The sequence below is a fragment of the Haliotis rufescens genome, unplaced genomic scaffold, assembly GCF_023055435.1.
Source record: "Haliotis rufescens isolate VD_foot unplaced genomic scaffold, xgHalRufe1.0.p SCAF_7, whole genome shotgun sequence".
NCBI lineage: Eukaryota > Metazoa > Mollusca > Gastropoda > Lepetellida > Haliotidae > Haliotis > Haliotis rufescens.
Genome location: NW_025964361.1, coordinates 39276527 through 39297337, shown reverse-complemented (window position 1 = coordinate 39297337; position 20811 = coordinate 39276527). Strand labels below are relative to the sequence as shown.

The 20811-nt window shown below is 41.0% G+C and overlaps 1 protein-coding gene across 7 annotated transcripts in view; it reads right to left on the bottom strand.

Moving 5' to 3' along the window:
* Positions 1–20811, bottom strand: part of LOC124144189 (H(+)/Cl(-) exchange transporter 4-like) — a 90705-nt gene that overhangs the window by 7689 nt on the left and 62205 nt on the right. For 5 of the 7 annotated variants that reach the window (XM_048388245.1, XM_048388249.1, XM_048388248.1 and 2 more), the window contains 16 exons: positions 20027–20233; positions 19378–19458; positions 17579–17761; positions 17077–17166; positions 16060–16115; positions 15023–15091; positions 13732–13873; positions 12364–12449; positions 9782–9906; positions 8831–8945; positions 8202–8297; positions 7445–7468; positions 2670–2728; positions 2217–2324; positions 1506–1624; positions 185–279 (listed from right to left, as the gene is read on the bottom strand). In XM_048388245.1, coding sequence (XP_048244202.1) covers positions 185–279; positions 1506–1624; positions 2217–2324; positions 2670–2728; positions 7445–7468; positions 8202–8297; positions 8831–8945; positions 9782–9906; positions 12364–12449; positions 13732–13873; positions 15023–15091; positions 16060–16115; positions 17077–17166; positions 17579–17761; positions 19378–19458; positions 20027–20233 — 1655 coding nt within the window. The remainder of the gene's footprint in view (positions 1–184; positions 280–1505; positions 1625–2216; positions 2325–2669; positions 2729–7444; positions 7469–8201; positions 8298–8830; positions 8946–9781; positions 9907–12363; positions 12450–13731; positions 13874–15022; positions 15092–16059; positions 16116–17076; positions 17167–17578; positions 17762–19377; positions 19459–20026; positions 20234–20811) is intronic. The other 2 variants (XM_048388246.1, XM_048388247.1) reach the window with 2 other exon arrangements.

The following is a 20811-nucleotide window of genomic DNA, read 5'->3' as shown; positions in this document are numbered from 1 at the left end:
GAATTCCAACAGTATTCCAGCAATATTTCAGCCATATTCCAGCTATACTTTAGCCATATTCCAGCTATATTCCAACTAAATTCCAGCAATATTCAAGCTATATCACAGTAGTCTAAAAAGGTAAACACAACATGAATAAGAGCAATTCAATATTTCAAAGTTAAATTAAGTTAGATAATCCTACCCATTATGTGTAACGAGTGTTTGTCGGAGACCCAGCTTCCGGAACATCTCAACAACTGTCTCCATCGGAGTCTGGTCTGTAATAGTCACTGGAGCCTGAAGGAGCAAATTACATCAAAAGCCTTCATTTGAAAAAGAAAATGCAAAATCAAATAATACTTTTCATTGTTAATAATTCTAAGCATACTACCTATTTTACATCATTCCCATAAATCCTGTATTTTGGTTGTCATTATACTGTAAAAATCTCCAGATTTTCAACAAAAATCCTCTTCATTGTCAACTAACCATAATAAGTTGTGCAAGTAATAGTATCTCGCTTCACAGGCCTCTTCCATGAAAATCAATTTCTTGTTCTCATGATCTACCTGCCCATAAAAATTGTCCCAATGCCTCTTTTTCATTTTAAGCAAATAATAAGTTAAGTAATGACATTTTCATTCACATTTCACTTCTGTACCAGATTTTAACTTTTTGCAAACACCATGTCATTGTGTCACATTTTCAGGGAATGGACCCGAACGTGGTCACCATGGCTTTGGGTTTATCTCTTCATACTTTGAACCAAATGGGAAATCACCCACCAAAAGTTACACGATACATTAAGTTTCCTTGATTTGTTTCTCGCTGCCGAACAACGATCTCGGCAATATTCAAGCTCTATAAGGGCAGACTGTAAACATCAAGTCCGGACCAGACAATCCGTTGACATCATGATCCACACAATTAAGATGTGAAGACATGTCATCACACAGGTTGCAGAATCCTACCATCCGATCCATTGAGTCGATTCTTACAACATGAATAGGTTGCTGGGGACCTAGATTTTTACCTGTCATATTTTTTTATATAAGAATTAAGCTTCAAAAGATATAAAAGAAATTATAAAAATAACATTCCCCCTCCCTATCAAGTCAGTTTTGAAAACAGACATGACAAAAAAGAATATTTATTTTACAGCCCAGAATGCACAGCAAGGGGAAACTAAGGGACCGGTCATTTATTATAAGGTGGGTTTGTCAGAAGGATTCAGGGGAGGGTCATCAAATAATATGGGGAGGGTCATAAAAAAATACACACATATTTGGGGAGGGTCATGAAAAATGGACATTTCACAATCAAATACTTAGAACTTTTGCATTTTGTGTTTTCAGGGAGGTCATGAAAAAAATGTACAAGGACATAGGGAGGGTCATCCAAAAATATAACAAGCACTAGGGGAGGGTCATTGTTTTCAGTATGTTACTGCACCAAAAACCTCTTCCATCCCTCCCTGTAACAGATGGCCGGTCCCTAATGTCAAGGGTGTGAACAATTTTTACCATATCCAGTATTTTCCTCAGTTTGAGCGGCGCAGGGCCGTGGGGGTTGGCAGGGACATGGCCGGTGAAGTACACCATGGAGTTACTCACGACCCCCTCCGTGTTTTTCCTGGCGTTCGCTGAAACATCACAGGTGAACATGACCTACTGTAATGAGTTCGACATGGCAACAAAACAGTCGTCCCAAATGTGACAATACAGTAAGGTTACTGCTTTCTAGATATAAGAGAACACACATGAAAAGGAGATCACACAAAATTCATAATGTTTGTGAGGTGAGGTGAAATGGTGTTTAATGTCAAGTTCAAGATTAATGAACATATATAGCGAGGTGCGCATGTTTGTGTGCATCTGTCCATCCATCTGTCTGTCTGTCTGTCTGCTCGTAGTTGTCAGGATTCTATAGTGCTTGCACACTGAGATACCATGCTGCAGTTTTAACATGAATACCCCATTCAGACACAGCATAAAGACTCTGAGCCTACCATTCCCTGTTTTTTTCCCTTAATGCTGAGCACCAGGCAGGGAAACAACAAGAAATATCTTTCAACAGCTTGTATGATGTGGACGAGGTTCGACCCATCGACCTTCAGTTCTCTGAGCAACACTTTATCCACTAGACCAAAAAGGGGCGAGGTAGAGCCTGAGTGGTTTCTAAGCTGTGTCCCTATAGTGCATCAAACACATCTGGCAGTTGTATGTTGGACTTACTGATGGCCAGGTTGAGATCTCGACGGAGGACGAAGCCTACCAGGTACTGTGATTCCCTGGACACCACCACAGGGAAACCGTTGTGTTCTGTATTCCGCAAAACATGCTCTGAAAGATAAGACAGTATATATAACAATACACTGTTCCCGTCATCAATCATCACCAATCATCATCATCATATTCATCATATTCATCATATTCATCGTCGACATCATCAACACCATCATCATCGTCGTCAATGACATCATCATAATCGTCGACTTTATTCATCGCCTTCGCCTTCTTCGACCACCACCCTCATCATCATCATCATCATCATCATCATCTTTGGGGGTTGGATCATATCGTCGTTACCACCACCACCACCATCATCATCATATCATATTTTGGGGGTTGGATGGACCAGCCCCGGGATCTCCACAAGATGGAAAAACAAAGAAGAACACAACTCACCAACTTCATCCACCGTCATGGTGTCTTGTGTAATGGCGCACAACGGGGGATCATTCCTTCTGCAAGAATGGCAAAACATAAATACACATGCTTTCATCCCACCATACTATAATACACATGGCAGTGATACATTCTTCTTTGGAGGAAAACTTTCACATGTCAGACGAATTGAAGATGTGGTTGGAGAACATACAATTTCACATTCTAATATTGTAAAACCATCTTTCCACAGAAACAAGTAGGAGATATACCTACTGTGTTTTGAAATTTGAGATAGTCTCACTGTAGATTAGATACATCTTATTTTAATTTGGAACCAAGTGATTCAGTGAGCGATTTCAAATGTTTTAACAAGAGGTTTCAATCAGAGGTGGTTATTGTGATTTGATACCTCTTATTGACTAATCAGAAACGACATATTTCCAAATTAGAATATTTTATCTAAAAGGATCATGAGGGTTATAAATCATAAAAGGTTTTTATGATCAAAGGGAAATGATATTCTGATATTGGAACAGGTTCATTTTACAGATTCCTAAAGCTGATTGGTCACAGAACAATGGCATCATAATACAGAATTGTTTAGAACAAATCAATATGTCTTCCATTGTTCATGACATCACAAACAGATAATGTTCCTTATTACGTCATCACAACAACACAAACAAAAGTAAAGTGTCTTTCGAGAATCGACATTTACTACGTTTTCTTTCTTGATGATGATTAGTTCAATACTGCAAAGCCATAGGCCAATAGTACAAAAGTATTTTCTCTTTCACAATCTGACAATGGGTAATCATGGTAACATACAGCGGATGTCATCACATATTGCGATATCTATGCAATCTGTAAATGTTGATGCTGTATCGATACTAATTTATGAATATCGATACTTTATAAATAATTCACTGCCACATAACATTTATAAGATTACCATGCATAGGACGGACCATGAAAATTCTATTATTAACATAATGGATCAGCCATGTTTACAATAGCATTAAATTGATTAATTGCAGGTCTTCATAGGTATATCTTATCTATACACATGTAGAATAACTTTATTGTTATTAATTGATATATAGTGATACTTTTAAGTATATATATCAATATTAAACCTTATGATAAATGTCACATTAGGGGACGCTAAATTCAAAGACTATAACAACAGAGACTGTAGGATACTCTTAATTTTGAACACTAATATTAAGTTGTATACTTCCAAAGAAGCTGAGAATGTAATTTGTCTGCACACGGACAAGGTAATATGTCTCAAACTTAGAGCACGCACTCAAGCATGCTGCAATATTATTTGTCTTTAGTAAGAAACAATGTTAAGCCAATCACATCTTCCACACAAGGTTTTGCTACATTAGCATACCTGACCTGAGTGACCTCCGTCATATATGTAGGACTCGAATCAATGGGGGGACACCGTGGCGGATTCTCAGATCCGTCGCAGATTCTCAGATCCGTCGCAGATTCTCATTGTTATATGACGCCATTTGATCTCTCTTTGATCTTGCAATGATCTCTATCCGTGAATGGACAATTTAGTTCAATAGTTATGACGTCATGCTTGAGATGATGCCATGCAAGTTTAATGTGTATTACCGATAGACACAGCGATCAGTCGAAAACGATGGAGCAGGACACCATAGCATAGCTATAGAATTTGCCAATTATTGCTATTATATGATAAGCTGCCATAGATCCGAGTATACTCCAATATCTGCCCTATTTGTGGAGTCTGCCATAGATCTGAGAACCCACTATGGATCAGAGCCCTTATACACATATTTTATACATGACACTGCTGACTAGTAATTAAGGACGGACATCTTTAGGAAAAGACCTGCACATCACATCAGGTTTTACTGTAAGTTGAGCAATTCTAGGTCAAAACGGTCATTTGTGTTGAACATACATATAATACAACCTTGTATCAAACGCCACAACATCCACACAGTCTAAAGAATCAAAATAGCAAATGCTGATAAAAGATTGAAAATACTACGAGCAACAATCCTGAAATGATAAGTACTGACTACTTGACACTAATGTGCAGACACAAGCATCAAGGGAGACAACACCGAAATGTACGAGTGACAGGGACTGATGTGGATTGAGTGAGTGAGTGAGGTGTATGGGTTTAGCCCTATTCCTGCCATATCAAGGCAAGGGACACCAAGCCTTTGCACATCTGGCAAATAGGTCTAGGTCCCCTTTTCACTAAGCGAATGTAGCGCTCATCTGTCGTAAGTCTATGTTAAAGTATGGGAGTTACGATCATCTTAGCGCTACAACTGTCGTAAGTCTATGTGAAAGTATGGGAGTTACGATCATCTTAGCGCTACAACTGTCGTAAGTCTATGTGAAAGTATGGGAGTTACGATCATCTTAGAGCTACGACTGTCGTCGTAAGTCTGTGTTACAGTATGGGAGTCACAATCATCTTAGCAATACGACTGTCGTAAGTCTATGTGAAAGTATGGGAGTTACGCTCATCTTAATTCTACAACTTTCATAAGTCTAAAGTATGGGCGTTATTGTCTTAGTGCAAAGATTGCCTTGTGAAATGAGGTCCAGGGCCTACTAAAGTGACCTTTGAGCTAAGATCATAATAACTCCCATTCTCTAACAAAATAGACTTACACAGTGGTAGAGCTAAGATTGTTTTGAATAAGGAGGTCCATGGTGCACACACACAAACTGTATGACCTCCACTGAGAAAAGTCCAAGTGGGTTAATATAGCTTCACGCATCTGTCAGCATTGTCCCATACCTGTGAAGATCTGTGTTAGTACTAGGCTTCAGCAACCCACACTTGTCATAAGAGGCGACTAACGGGATCGGGTGGCTGAATCCTTGACTTGGTTAATGCATGTCATCGTATCCCAAATGCATAAAATGATGCTCATGATCACAAAAATGTCTGGTCCAAACTTTATTGACAGACCACTGTTATATACAGTAAACTACGGTTATCACGAACTCGAAGGGACCACTAACCTTAGCTCGTTATAACCGTAGTTCGTTATAAGCATATAAACAGCATAACAATAGCAAACAGTCGGGACCAAAAAATCAGTTCGTTATATCCGTCAGTTCGTTATAAGCGTGTTCATTATAAACGTACGTTACTGTAGCTGGAATATTGTTGAGTGTGGTGTGAAACAACAAACAAACCAAAAGCATTTGAATAAAAACATAGATTTGCAAACTGGTCAAGTTTGTGATCACTATTGAGACATCAGCCTGCAACTTTCACCACAAATCTGGAGACTGGGACTTAAATTATTTCAGTGAGGTAGTCATGTGACATGTGAGGGCAGACACCATGAATTATATCCAACTATAGCTTGTTTCTGATTAGTTGCATATATGATAAGATTTTGTAGGAAAACTCAAGTACTCCTTCCACTCTTGGACAAGCCATCAGACAATTGGCTATTCCTAACCCTGAAATAATTATCCACACATCGACTACAGAATAATGATACTCATAAAGTGAGTGAGTTTGATTTTATGCCGCTTTTCGCAATGTTCCAACAATATCACTGCGGGGGACACCAAAAATGGGCTTCACATATTGTACCCATGTCGGGAATCGAACCCGGGTCTTCGGCGTGACGAGCAAACGCTTTAACCACTAGGCTACCCAACCAACCCATACTCATAAAGACAGCACATGCCGTGTAATGACTCTGTAGTCTTAGAGAAATCACCAAAAGGATGATGTTATCAATTTCTCACCATAACATGCCAATACATTTTAGGTTTAATGGTTTTAGCTGACACTGCAAACTGGATAGTAAAGATGTCTGCTAATACATGTTATCACTTGGGAGATGATGATTCAGCGGTTTTACTGTTGCATCAAGATGGCCGACTATTGTCAGACAGGACTCCTACAGGAGTGGTGGTAAAGGGTGACAGTATCAATCCATGTCATCAAGAAATGATTCGTACTCGGATCAAACTCTTCAGGCCAGAGTGGAAGGTTATTAATGTTTCAGTCAACAATGTCACAGCCCACGTCCCTCTGTCTGGGTACCATGGTACTCACTCTGCCAAGCCACACCATGTCATTCCGAGACCACACAATTTGATGCTAGTATTGTCACGGCATACAGTACCAATACTTTACGGATCATAACATCTCTATTGGTCAGGTAGCTGTGGCTCAAAGTATCGTCATACACCAATACTTCACAGACTGTAACAGTTCTACTGGTCAGGGAGTCAGGTACAAAGTATCGTCATACACCAATACTTGACAGATTGTAACAGTTCTACTGGTCAGATAGTCATGGCACAAAGTATTGTCATACACCAACACTTCACAGATTGTATCAGTTCTACTGGTCAGATAGTCATGGCATAAAGTATCGTCATACACAAAACTTCACAGACTGTAACGTACAGTTCTACTGGTCAGGGAGCCATGGCACAAAGTATCGTCATACACCGACACTTCAGAGATTGTAACAGTTCTACTGGTCAGGGAGTCGTGGCACAAAGTATCATCATACACAACACTTCAGAGATTGTAACAGTTCTACTGGTCAGGGAGTCGTGGCACAAAGTATCATCATACACAACACTTCACAGATTATAACAGTTCTACTGGTCAGGGAGTCGTGGCACAAAGTATCGTCACACACAACACTTCACAGACTGGTAATATGCTAGGAAATCAAGGGTGACACACAACAAACAAACAGATGTATAACACAACACTCCACTATTCAAACAAAGTGTGTGTCACTCACACTCCCAACCCATAGCGCCAGTATCTGCGGCATGGAGAAAAGTAGCAGGTGTTAGTTGCATTTCCTTATAATACTCACACTACACATTCCTGTCTCGAAAACAATCACTTGAATGTTAGACTTCTAAATTTGACATCTACATTGATTACAGGTGAATTTACTATCTCCTTTCACTACAGGTAGATTTACCGTCTACATTTACTGGAGGTAAAGTTAATATCTACATTGCTTAAAGTAAAATAAACCATCTACACTGAATAGAGGCAAAAATATGATGATTAATTTAAACTGAAACAAATGCCATCTACATTTATTAAAGTGAAAAATACCATCATTTGTTATTACAGGAAAATAAATCATCAACAATTATCCAAGGTAAAATACTATCAAAGTTGATTACAGGTATATATATCAACAGCGTTTCCAGGTAAAATTCCATGAACATTAACTCCAGGTAAATACGTCATCAACAATATAAAACTATCAAAATTAATTACAGGTAAATACAAAGTACATCATCAACAGTGATTCCAGGTAAAAGCACCATGAAAATTGATTACAGATAAATGTACGTCTCCACTGATGAAAACAAATTTGGAAAAACGATCACATGTATACACATGGTATAAAAGAACTAGAATTCTAGTGGTTATTTTAATTTCTGACATGGCCATGTGGCCCCGGCTAGCCCCTGTACAAGGCAGCTGATTCCGGCCACGTCTGTGACACGCTACCCACAATGCACAGTTGTACCTACCTGGGTCTCATGACATCAGCTGCTATTGTTGTATGTGTGAATTCCTCTTTACTGTCCAAGTACGGGTAGCCGTTCAGCCGAATATGAGCATCATAACTTGCAAGTTAAGGTTCATAGAAATAAAAGGCCATTATTCCCTAACAAAGAATTGTGATTCCGGAAACTGGTAAACCATTATTTTTACACTGGGAATGGAATAACCTTCATTTTATATTATTCTTTTTTCAAACAAATCAGACAACATACTATCGACGCTGGATTTGTGGGTTAATTAACAATTGACTTCAACAGTTTTTGCGTTTATGAGTTATTAATGTAAAAAAAACTGTGTGCACACTATGTAAATGCTTATTGTGTACTCCATAAATGCAAAAACATATTGAAGTCAATTCTTATACATAAATATGTAAACAACAGTGGCTTCCCAGGCTGCTCATTTAATCATTAACACAGAAACACTGCAGTCCCACCCATTCTAGAAATAAGCCAATCAGGAAACAGTAGTTGTTTTAGTGGGTGTGGCCGAGATGTTTTTCGGTGTAATGAAACAAACACCAAACATAATAGCTTGGTTAGCCAATCAAATGCCGTGGAATCACTTGCACTTTTCTATTGTGAGGCAAGGATACATCCCCTCTTTGCCGAGAGCATCTCCGACCCACTTGCTGGTGATGGCAGCGGCCATGATGGGCACAATGTACTGCAGACCACCGGTCAACTCAAACATGATGACCACCAGGGACACTGGAACATAAACAGGATCTATGAGGAGGGCGTTGGGTTTAATGATGCTTAAATTAACACAGTAAACTACGTTTATAACGAACATGCTTATAACAAACTGACTGATATAATGAACTTATTTTTTAGTCCCGGCCATTTGTTGTGTATACGAGAATCTGTACTTTACTAAGAAAGTGTTATCCCAAATATAACATATGTTAGCTCACTGAGATACCATGCCGCAGTTTAACATGAGTATCCCACTCAGACACAGTATACTGACTCTGAGCCGCCCAGTCCTTGTTTTAGCCCCTTAATGCCGAGCGCCAGACAGGGTAACAACAAGTGCCATCTTTTAACGTCTTTTGGTATGACGCGGCTGGGGATCGAACTCCGGGCGGACGCTCTACCACTAGACCACGGAGGCGGTCCAATGAATTTTAGAAATGTAATACAGTCTTAGTGATCGCTTTGCATGAATTCAGGTGCATGTCAACAGTCAGGTGTCACACAAACTTAACAACACATTATCTGGGCAACATGTATGCTGCTGAGTGTTCATCATAGTTTAAGGATTCCTTAAAACAGTCTAAAACATTGTTTTGGCTGAATTGTTTCATCATGAATCTTGGCAGCTTAATGTATTTTTTCCATTTCCTGTATACATCAGATCATTTCAATCCAGTCAACATGCAACATTTAGACAAATTTAAAAGTAACTCAAATACTTCTGTAACTTGAGGCCATTCAATACAAATCAATAAAGGCAAAACCCCTTCTACAGTCTACAAGCTGTTCCAGTTAATGGTGATTTTGCACCCAGTTGAAGGCATCCTCACAAAGGGGAGACAACTGACCTGTCATCCTGGTGACTCCCCCCAGGGCTGCGGCAGCACCCACCATGGCGTACAGTCCGGGCGTCACAGTGCACGTCTGCTCCGAGTCACACATATTGGCAAAAATCGGGCTGTCCTGGTTAGTTCTGATGAGACAAGAGTTACAAATATGAGTGGTGATTAATTCAAATCATTGATCGTCTCAGTCTTTGTCAGTCAAACTGGTCACTGAAAACATGGGCAACAATCCATGGCATTGGGGTATGATGCTACACAATCAGCCAGCCCATAGAGTCCAAGTCTGAGGTACTTGATGTCTTTTCTGACCCAGAATTCACACAAGGGTTCAGTGACCAAGTCGATGAGTGTGTTTGGTTTCACGCCACTTTTAAAACTATTTCAGTTACATCACAGCGTTTCAGCTTGATGTGGAAGGAAAGCCTGACGTGATGCAGGTCTTAGACATCTACCACTTAGGGGAAACAGACAAGAATTGGATTGGTGCTGACAAACCTAGAAATCAAGATTCAAACTCATGGTCGTTTCTAGCATACATAAGGTGAGTGAGTGAGTGAGTATGGTTTAACGCCGCTCTTAGCAATATTCCAACAATATCACAACGGGGGACACCGGAAATGGGCTTCACACATTGTACCCTGTTAGAAATCGAAAACGGGTCTTCGACGTAACGAGCGAACGCTTTAACCACTAGGCTACCTGACCGCCCCAGCATACATAAGGGACACAACTCTGAAAATCACTGCAATTCTCTGCAAGTCTTGGTTAGCTCTGAGCATATACTGTTACACATATTACAGATACTGGTTATTAGTGAAAGAGTGAGTGAGTGGGTATGGTTTTACGCCGCTTTTAGCAATATTCCAGCAACATCACGGCAGGGGACACCAGAAATGGTGTTACTCCAATGTCAGCCATGTTCAAGCTATATGCTGGCAGCCTGTAAATAATCAAGTCTGGACCAGGAAAAGCAGTGACTGAAGACATGAGCCCAGATTCATGCACTGGAGAAAGATTGTAACCACACAATCCTTAGTTGGCTGATAAGGGCTACAATGGACCTACTCTGCACCACACTGTGAGATAAGCATGGGGCCTGATCTTCCCAAAGGTGAGGTGAAATGGGGTTTATTGTCATGCCCGGGCTTATTGCAATTATGTCGCAACATGCATGCCCGAGTTTGTGTGTGTGTGTGTGTGGCTGCTTGTACTATTCCGGACTGATGCCAATTTATAGTGCTAGCCCACTGAGATACCATCCCCCAGTTTAACATGGATACCCCACTCAGACACAGTATACTGACCCCAAGCCGACCAGTCCTTGTTTTAGCCCCTTAACCTTTAGCCTGCTGAATTGGTTTCACACTTCTTAGCCCTGCCTGCTGGATTAATTTTAGCATAAGTTGCTCTAAAGAGGTAGGGTGATTTCAAACAGTCGGTGCTTCATTATACAAGGGCCAATTGAAGAAATATTTTGCACATTTATTCCTGATAGATATATACACATTACTGTGTAAAAAAATCCTAATTTTTCAATCATACCAAGGTTAAGACCAAAACGAACACAAAATTTGTAAATTTTCGTGATCTTGCCTGAATTACGTTGTTGAAAGTGGTTTACGTTTCATGTTAGGAACCTTTTTAAATCGTTAAATTTGTGCAAATTGATTTCAATAATCAGATCTCCGATATCTTAATTTTAACTGAGTGTTGAGAGCTTTAATGACAAGCGCCAGACAGGGTAACAACAAGTACCATCTTTTAACGTCTTTTGGTATGACGCAGCCGGGACCTTCTGCTCTCAGAGCAGACGCTCTACCACTAGACCACAGAGGCTGTCTCTTCCCGAAGATCCCCATGGGGAGACAAACATGGGATGCCACAGACCTTGATATCCCGACAGGTGGCAATAGGATAAGCCAAGTCATAGCAGAGAGTTGTACTATTCTGAGCCTAAACCATGCAAGAACCTTTCATATTCAACATCAACTACGACAGCATGATCTGACTAAAGATCTGGCTAAGAGAAGCATCACTAATGGCAAAATATTTTGGTGATAAGAAACACATACACCAAATAGTATGGAAATTTTCATTGACAAGGGGCCTGTTCCAAATCACTTTGTGAGTAAGTGAGTATGGTTTTACACCGTTTTCAGCAATATTCCAGCAACATCATGGCGGGGAACACCAGAAAATGGGCTCCACACATTGGTTCTCAGGCAATGGTTTTTGAAAATATAGCGCGGGCGGGCTCCCTACATATATGTATTCTTTGATGAGTAAATTAGTGGAATACAGTATTTGACTACCGTTGGATTTGGAATATTTAAGGATTTTTAGGGTTTTTTTAAATGGAAATAAAAACGAAACGTTCGGCGGACTTTGTGATGAAGCGGGCAGTGTCTGAGAACCAAGATTATTTTTTTTTGGTAGCCTTAACTACTAAGCTACCCCACCACCCTCGCTTTGTGGAAAGGGGCCCATGTCATTTTCTTAAGTTTACAATGTAATTGACGCTTATTTTACAAATATTCTGAAGGTAGGCTGTTTCCTATAAGTGTAAGCAAATCTAGCTGACTTACAGGACCAGCTGTTCGACACCAATGCCGATAAGACGCCCCATGATTGCACCAACCGCCATGCTGGGGATGAAGAGACCACACGGAACCTGGAAGTAGAATGTGTCAACAATGTAGAACTATTTATCATTACACCCTAAAGAAGCTACTGTAAAATCCAAGGTAACACTGTCGTGGGATGTCCTCAGACCTGTGGGTAGCAGTAACAGGCACACAGGTCTGATTATAATATTATTGTATTCGGCATTGTGGAGTGGAGTGGGCAAGCAGTCAAAATTGCCAGGCTAGCAAGTGCCAGGTGCTGCGATCACATCCCCCTAGTGACTGGGTTGTTGAGATTGCATCCCGCTAGTGACCGGGTTGTTGAGATCGCATCCCGCTAGTGACCGGGTTGTTGAGATCGCATCCCGCTAGTGACTGGGTTGTTGAGATCACATCCCGCTAGTGATCGGGTTGTTGAGATCGCATCCCGCTAGTGACTGGGTTGTTGAGATTGCATCCTGCTAGTTACCGGGTTGTTGAGATCGCATCCCGCTAGTGACTGGGTTGTTGAGATCACATCCCGCTAGTGATCGGGTTGTTGAGATCACATCCCGCTAGTGACTGGGTTGTTAAGATCGCATCCCGCTAGTGACCGGGTTGTTGAGATCAAATTCCGCTAGTGACTGGGTTGTTGAGATCGCATCCCGCTAGTGACTGGGTTGTTGAGATCACATCCCGCAAGTGACCGGGTTGTTGAGATCGCATCCCGCTAGTGACCGGGTTGTTGAGATCGCATCCCGCTAGTGACCGGGTTGTTGAGATCGCATCCCGCTAGTGACCGGGTTGTTGAGATCGCATTCCGCTAGTGACTGGGTTGTTGAGATCGCATTCCGCTAGTGACTGGGTTGTTGATATCGCATCCCGCTAGTGACCTGGTTGTTGCGATCGCATTCGGCTAGTGACCGGGTTGTTGAGATCGCATCCCGCTAGTGACCGGGTTGTTGAGATCGCATCCCGCTAGTGACCGGGTTGTTGAGATCACATCCCGCTAGTGACTGGGTTGTTGAGATCACATCCCGCTAGTGACCGGGTTGTTATTCAGCCTTGGGATCAACGATGTTTACAGGTCTTTACAGTGTTGTCACTACCCCCAGTGTACAGTACATACACCCTGTGCACTCACACAAGAGCGTACCCGATATCCGAGGTGAATGTTAAACCTTCTAGTGCCCCGAGGCAGCTTGCGTATAGTCCCCAGGGAGTTGAGAATAACTGGAATGCAAACGGATCCACTGGTCGGGCAACATATATAAGCACATTTGAGCAGATACTAGTACCTGGATACCTGCTGTTAATAATAATGGCCCCCTGGAGAACACTACAACTCACCTTGAGACCAAAAGTCCATATTGTGATGAGGGATTTAAAAATGAGTGCTAGTGACAACTTCCATAATGCTGTCATGACACCCTCTCCAGCTACAGCGCTGCCGATGAACGGCTTCGACTGGGTGAAGTTACGGTGGTAGTCACTGAAATTAGGATTCAGGGAACATGTAAGTTAGAGCATAATGACCGCATGTTACATTATACACACGATGTTTTGTTTGTTTGTATGTTCTTTAACGTTGTACTAGGAAATGTTCCAGCTATGTAACGGTGGTCTGTAAATAATCTAGTCTGGACCAAACAATCCAGTGATTGACACATTGAGTATCAATCTACGCATTTGGGAAACGATGACATGCATCAGCCAAGTCAGGGAGTTGAACCACCTGATCCTGTTAATCGTCTCTCAAGACAAGCTAAAGAAAACCAATTCTAACCTGGATCTTTATACACAAGAAAGTATTGTACAAGATGTATGACGGATGCAAACTAGTTCTTCAATAACGAACAAAACATTGTACAAGTTAGTTGGATTAGTGACTTATATATAGTACAATCTGTTTAATTTATTTAAAATAGCATTATTTCTTGATTACAGAAATATTTCTCTGAACAGGTTTGAATCCTACATGAACATTACAATAAAGGACATTTTGACCTCCACAGTTAAACCTGAAGAGGTAGGATGGTTATAATGGAGTTCTCCAAAGTTATCTCCCTTTGACAGGCATGGTTACAAATTCTAAGATTTGTTTGTTTGTCTGTTGTTTAACACCACACTCAGCTATATTACAGCTATATGATTGCAGTCTATGGATAATCAAGTCTGGACCAAACAATCCAGTGATTGTCATCATAAGCATCGATCTACACAATTGGGATATGATGACATGCATCAACCAAGTCTGCAAGCCGGACCACCTGATCCCATTAGTCGCCCCTGATGACAAGCATGAGTTTGGTGAAGACCAATCCCAACAGGGTACAGGCTGCCATGACTTAATTGGAATATTACGACTAGTCATATTATTGTTCAGAGTTTTATTGTTCTCAAGCAAAATCTCTAACCCAGATCTTCATGGGGAACAGGCTTCCATTAGTATTATGACTATAACGTTCAAACTGTACAACATTCTCTCAGTGCTGGTAGTAATAAGGCTTGGGTTTTGATTATTCTCAAGCAAGCATGGGTTGCTGAAGACCAATTCTAACCCGCATCTTCACAAATTCTAAGACACAATATTTGCTGAGAAACACCATGAGTCACAAAGTATTCTTAAGCAGACACTCACCATAACTCCAGACTGTCCTCTGGCCCACAGCTGCTGACTAACAACTTGATCAGCTCACTTGTGTTCATTCTGCAACAGAAAAAGACTCATACACACACCTTTGAAAGTATTTTTTCAAAACTGATCCAGAGGACTAGTGTGACCTTTATTTCAGTAGAGCTCAGAGTTCGTAGCTAGTCCTGCATGAACAAGACCAAACATGTTTACTATGCTTACATATTCTGTCGGTTTCATAAATTTCAATTTGTAGCAAACTGGTTGAGAATTATAGCCCTCAAGTACTACTAGTCAATGAGGACTACCATCATTGGATGTTTACTTGTCCTCAGCACAATTTAGTAGTCTCGGGTTAGCGGACTAGCGTGAATTACGAAGGCTGTATACACTATGTATATAATCATGTTCAATATTTCTCAGTCAGTGAGTGAGTGAGTGAGTATGGTTTTAGCAATATTCCAGCAATATCACGGCAGGGGACACCAGAAATGGGCTTCACACATTGTACCGATGTCGGCAATCGAACCCGGGTCTTCGGCGTGACGAGCGATCGCCTTAACAGCTAGGCTACCCGACCGCCCCCTAATATTTCTCAACCAAGTATTGAAGTTGTGACTGAATGTCTCTTTACACTGCAGAGAGCATAACAGAGTTCGGGCCATACAAACCAGTGGGTCATGGCACAAACAAGGATCTATCCACAGATCTTGATGCAGTGAGGTATCAGAGGAAAAGCGTACAAAGGTGAGGTGAGGAGAAATGGGGTTTCATGTCGTTTTCAAAAGTCTGAGCACCAGGCAGGGTAACAAGTTCCACCATATATTTGGATATGACGTGGCTGGGGATCAAACCACTGACCTTCGGCTCTCCGGGCACACGCACTATCTACGAAACCATGGCAGGTCCTGATTCTTATGAGATGGATACAAAGAGTCACTCACCTGGTATAGGAGTTGGGGTAGCTGAGCAAGGCAGACGCACTATCTACGAAACCATGGCAGGTCCTGATTCTTATGAGATGGATACAAAGAGTCACTTACCTGGTATAGGAGTTGGGGTAGCTGAGCAAGGCAGTGATGAATGTCACTATGAGAACCTGTGAATAACAATAATGATAATCATGTGACTTCCATGTTACTATGAACAATGATTATTTAGTTACCACAGCTGCAGTTGTCAAGTGAAACAAAGCAGGCTATTTTGTTATCACACAAAAACAGTGATCAATAGTATACCACTGTAGGCTGTCACAGCTTGAAGTCATTGTGACCATCTGATCAACAGTTCAGTAACCCTTATGGGTTGAGGTGAAATGGGGCTCTAGATTATTGCACTCATATGGTGACACATGTGTGCATGCCTGCACACACTTGAACTAGTCTGAACTCATGTCAATTATTTAGAGCTATGCATGTGTGTGTGTGTGTGTGTGTGTGTGTGTGTGTGTGTGTGCGTGCGTGCGTGCGTGCGTGCGTGCGTGCGTGCGTGCGCGCGTGCGTTTGCGTGCATGCATGCATGTGTGTGTACATGCTTGAACTAGTCTGAACTAATGTCAGTTTTATAGAGCTATGCGTGTGTGTGTGTGTGTGTGCGTGCGTGCGTGCGCGAGCGTGCATGCTTGCGTGTGTGTGTGTACATGCTTGAACTAGTCTGAACTAATGTCAGTTTTATAGAGCTATGCATGTGTGTGTGTGTGTCCGTGCGTGTACACGCTTGAATTAGTCCAAACTAATGTCAATTTTATAGAGCTAGCCCCTACCATGCTACATGAATACCCCACTCAGTATACTGACTACGAGCCAACAGTCCTTCCGCCAGACAGGGTAACAACAAGTACCATCTTTAACGTCTTTTGGTATGCATACAGGGATTGAACTACTGATCTGCTCTCTCCAGGGGAGCACTCTATCCACTAGACCCTGGAGGCGGTCTGTCAAGCAGGGGACATATTGTTCCCCTAAACCCCTAGTGAATCAAATGTCTACTCTAGGCCATGTATGCTAATTGACAGTACCTCCATATATATCCATCACAGGCATGGGTACTGTGTAACTCACCTCAATAATAGGGTAGGTTCCCAGGGATGAAGTTTTTCTATACCGGCACCACATAATGTTGAACTTGATGAAAAAGCTTCCATAGAGGCCCTGTTCAGACAGAGAGGCTTTGAATGAATTTATTTAAAATCAGATGAAATTTGAGTGTCATTTAAGGACAATCATAAAAAAATCCTTACCAATTTACTACAATTTTCAGATATTCTTCCAAATTTGTTCTACTGACCTGACAAATGTGAAAAGTGCATACCATTTTTATGTCTATTGAAGCCAATTCTTTAATAGATAAATATGTCAACAATAATACCTTCAACCAGAACAAATTTTATTTTGACCAATCAGAACAAATCTGAAAAAACTCTGATAATCTTATTTTGGCCAATCAGAACAAATCTGAACACTGAGGATCTTATTTTGACCAATCAGAACAAATCTGAACACTGAGGATCTTGTTTTGACCAATCAGAACAATCCCTGCTATTCACTGCAGATGATGGCTTACCCCGAGTGCCCCAATGATGATGAACGCCACCAGCTCCTGGATGTACCAGGGTTCATGATACTCCACATAAAACATGACCAGATGGTCGTTGCCGAAGGGGTTGATAGACCGCAGCACGAAGGCTGCCATTAGGGCACAGAAGAAGGACCTCCACAGGGTCTTGAGAGGGAAGTAATAGCTGACCTGGAAGTACAGGGTCGCATTGAGGAAAGATGTTCTCAAGGTAATTGTCTATAATCAAATTGATGTAGGATTAAGCCTAAAGTGATACAGGGTGCTGTTCCACAAGGTGCTATTAGTGCCAAGGCGATCATAATCCCCATACTTTAACTTAGACTTAAGACAATCGTAATGTTAAGATCACCTTATGGAGCAGGGCCCCGGTCATAGATGTTTATCACTTTGGTGAAATCCACAAAGACAAAATAATAATAAGTGTGAATCTGTGATCTGAAGCCAGATCCTGGCGTAACAAGGGCTGCAACTCTGCACACAAATTGTGGTACCTCAAAGTACTGGCCACCCTTGCTTCCAAAATACAAAGAACATATGCATTATCCTTAGATAATACCTTCTTAGAGTGAGTAGAGAGTGAGTGAATATCGTTTTACGCCGCTTTTAGCAATATTCTAGCAATATCATGGCGGGGGACACCACAAATGGGCTTCACACATTGTACCCATGTCGGGAATCGAACCCGGGTCTTTGGCGTGACGAGCGAACGCTTTAACCACCAGGCTACCCGACCGCCACCTTAGAGTGAGTAAGTGAATATGGCTACTGCCATTTTGAACAGTATTTCAGTTATTGGTATGGTGCTGACAAACCAAGAAAAGTAATGATATTTTGGAGACATCATGATCTCACAGCTTGTGATTATAATGAAGGTACATAGATGTTCATTAGGCTTTACATGTTTTGGATCATGGTTCCACCGATCTTAAAAACGAAAAAATTCAAAAAGAATAAAATCAGATTAAGTCTTTTTTTCATACCGTCGAAGGTAAAGATTGCTTTTGACATTAAACATAACAATTAAATTCCACTGACAGATCTGAGATATATATATTATAAGCATCCAAACCAAGCCAACATTTATATTACAGTTAAATCCTATTGATCCAAATCAAACCTTAACATGTTAAAGATGATTACAAAAGTCCTGTACCAAGAATTTTTCTCTCGACCTAACGACCACATTTTTCACAATCAAATTCGGTAAACAAAAAAGAAAAAAAAGTCTGGCCTCATGAACAGGATAATTGCACAATAAGTATTTTTTGATTTCTCAACTGACAATGTATAAGCAAGTGTTCCATTGTTCAATAACCACATATATATATAGTTTAAGTTATTAAATACAAATAGTTCTGACATGTTTGCTAGTTTCACTGCATTCATAATGGAAACAATATACCGACATGTAAACCTCATGTGTCCTGTCAAATGTAGCTCCCATACACTGCAGCTGTTGAGATACTTAATGTGTCTGGAGGTCTGGTTGAGGAGACATGTCTGTCCAGGTTAATCAACATTTAGAAACGTAAACATATCATCAGCATGTGTAATGGGCAATTACTTACGATAAACTTACACATTTCCAAAATCACCTTGGCAACCAATGAGGTAGAAAATTTCCATGCAAAATGTCACAAAAGTGATTGCAGGTCCCATCTAATTTAAAATACCAATTATGATTTATTACTTATTCATCCATTTCTGCGTGTATATTTATGAATATATTTATGCAGTAATCATGTAGTATGCAGAATGTCCTATATTGTCCAAGCAGATATTACCTCCTCCAAACTGAAGAGTACCCCTCCGATCGGGGCGCCAAAGGCGACACTCACACCTGCTGCCGATGCCGCTGACAGCACCTGCAGACAATCACAGCGGGGTGACATTAACATCAACAATAGACGCAAGACAATTTAGTCATGACATTACTCTGAATCAAACTGGGGTCCATGATTTATAAGCCACTATTTCAATGAAAGCTAATGGACCAAAATTGTTCCCTAAGCATATTGTGCCTGACAATGCTCATCTTTTGTATAGTTCAGCATCATTGACCTTAGAATAATATTTATTTATTCTTCTTTGAGCAACTTAAATTTGAAAATCAGTAAAGGCTATTAATAGTACAATATTGAGCCCCTTGGGGAAAGAAATCAGCAGGTCCTATCTAACTAAGGGAAGCAAGTCTGCAGCACCACTAAATGTTATTGATTGTGTTCAGTGCAGTTTGCAATCATGAAAATTGGTCTTAAAAGTTTACCGTAGGGAATATAGATCTTCATCAATACAGGGGCTGAAATTATTGAAGTTCTTTTGTAATTCTTGCTCATTACGCTTAACTACTAAGGTTTCCATGGCAACCAGCTTGCAATATAGTAATTCAAACAATCCTTTCAGTTTTATGAATTTCATTTGTGCCACACTTACCTCCCTTTTCTTGGCCTCATTTCTACCATATTTGGGGAAAAGGTAAGAAAATATGTTGCCACAGCAACTGGCAACGTGGACGAAGGGGCCTTCCTTCCCAAGCGACAGTCCAGCAGACACGGCCAACATCATCCCTACTGACTTGATCAACAGCGTCCACTTTCCCAGGTAGCCTCGGATGATGAACCCGCTCAGGATAGTCTTGATCTGGGGGCAGGGTGAGTGAGTCAGTGAACTGACAGTAGCAGTATTACATTAGTACTGGGTTTGTAAATTAGGGCTAATTGTGATGTAAGTGGTAGCCGTTTACCATTGGTGGAACCAACTAGCCCACGTACAGTGCAGACAGGCCAGGCCATGGATCATCTGATCATAATCTGGGATTCGAACCCAACATCACCCGGTCCTGGTATCTAACTAAGGGAAGCATCCCTGCAGAACCAATTTATGGTATTTTTTGTACGAACAGTGCATTTGCACTCTTGACAAAGTGACCTTTTAAGTTCAACTTGTTCTGTGATCCTCTGGTATAAAAGTTTAATGGTCTAATAAGAGTTTCATAATGATCTTGTTTGTTTTTTGTTTAATGCCGTACTCAGAAATATTCCACCTATATGACAGCGGCTTGTAGTGCGTGAGTGAGTGAGTTTGGTTTTACGCCTCTTTTAGCAATATTCCAGCAATATCCCGGCGGGGGACACCAGAAATGGGCCTCACACGTCGGGAATCGAACCCGGGTCTTCGGCGTGAGACAGCGGCTTGTAAATAATCAAGTCTGGACTAGA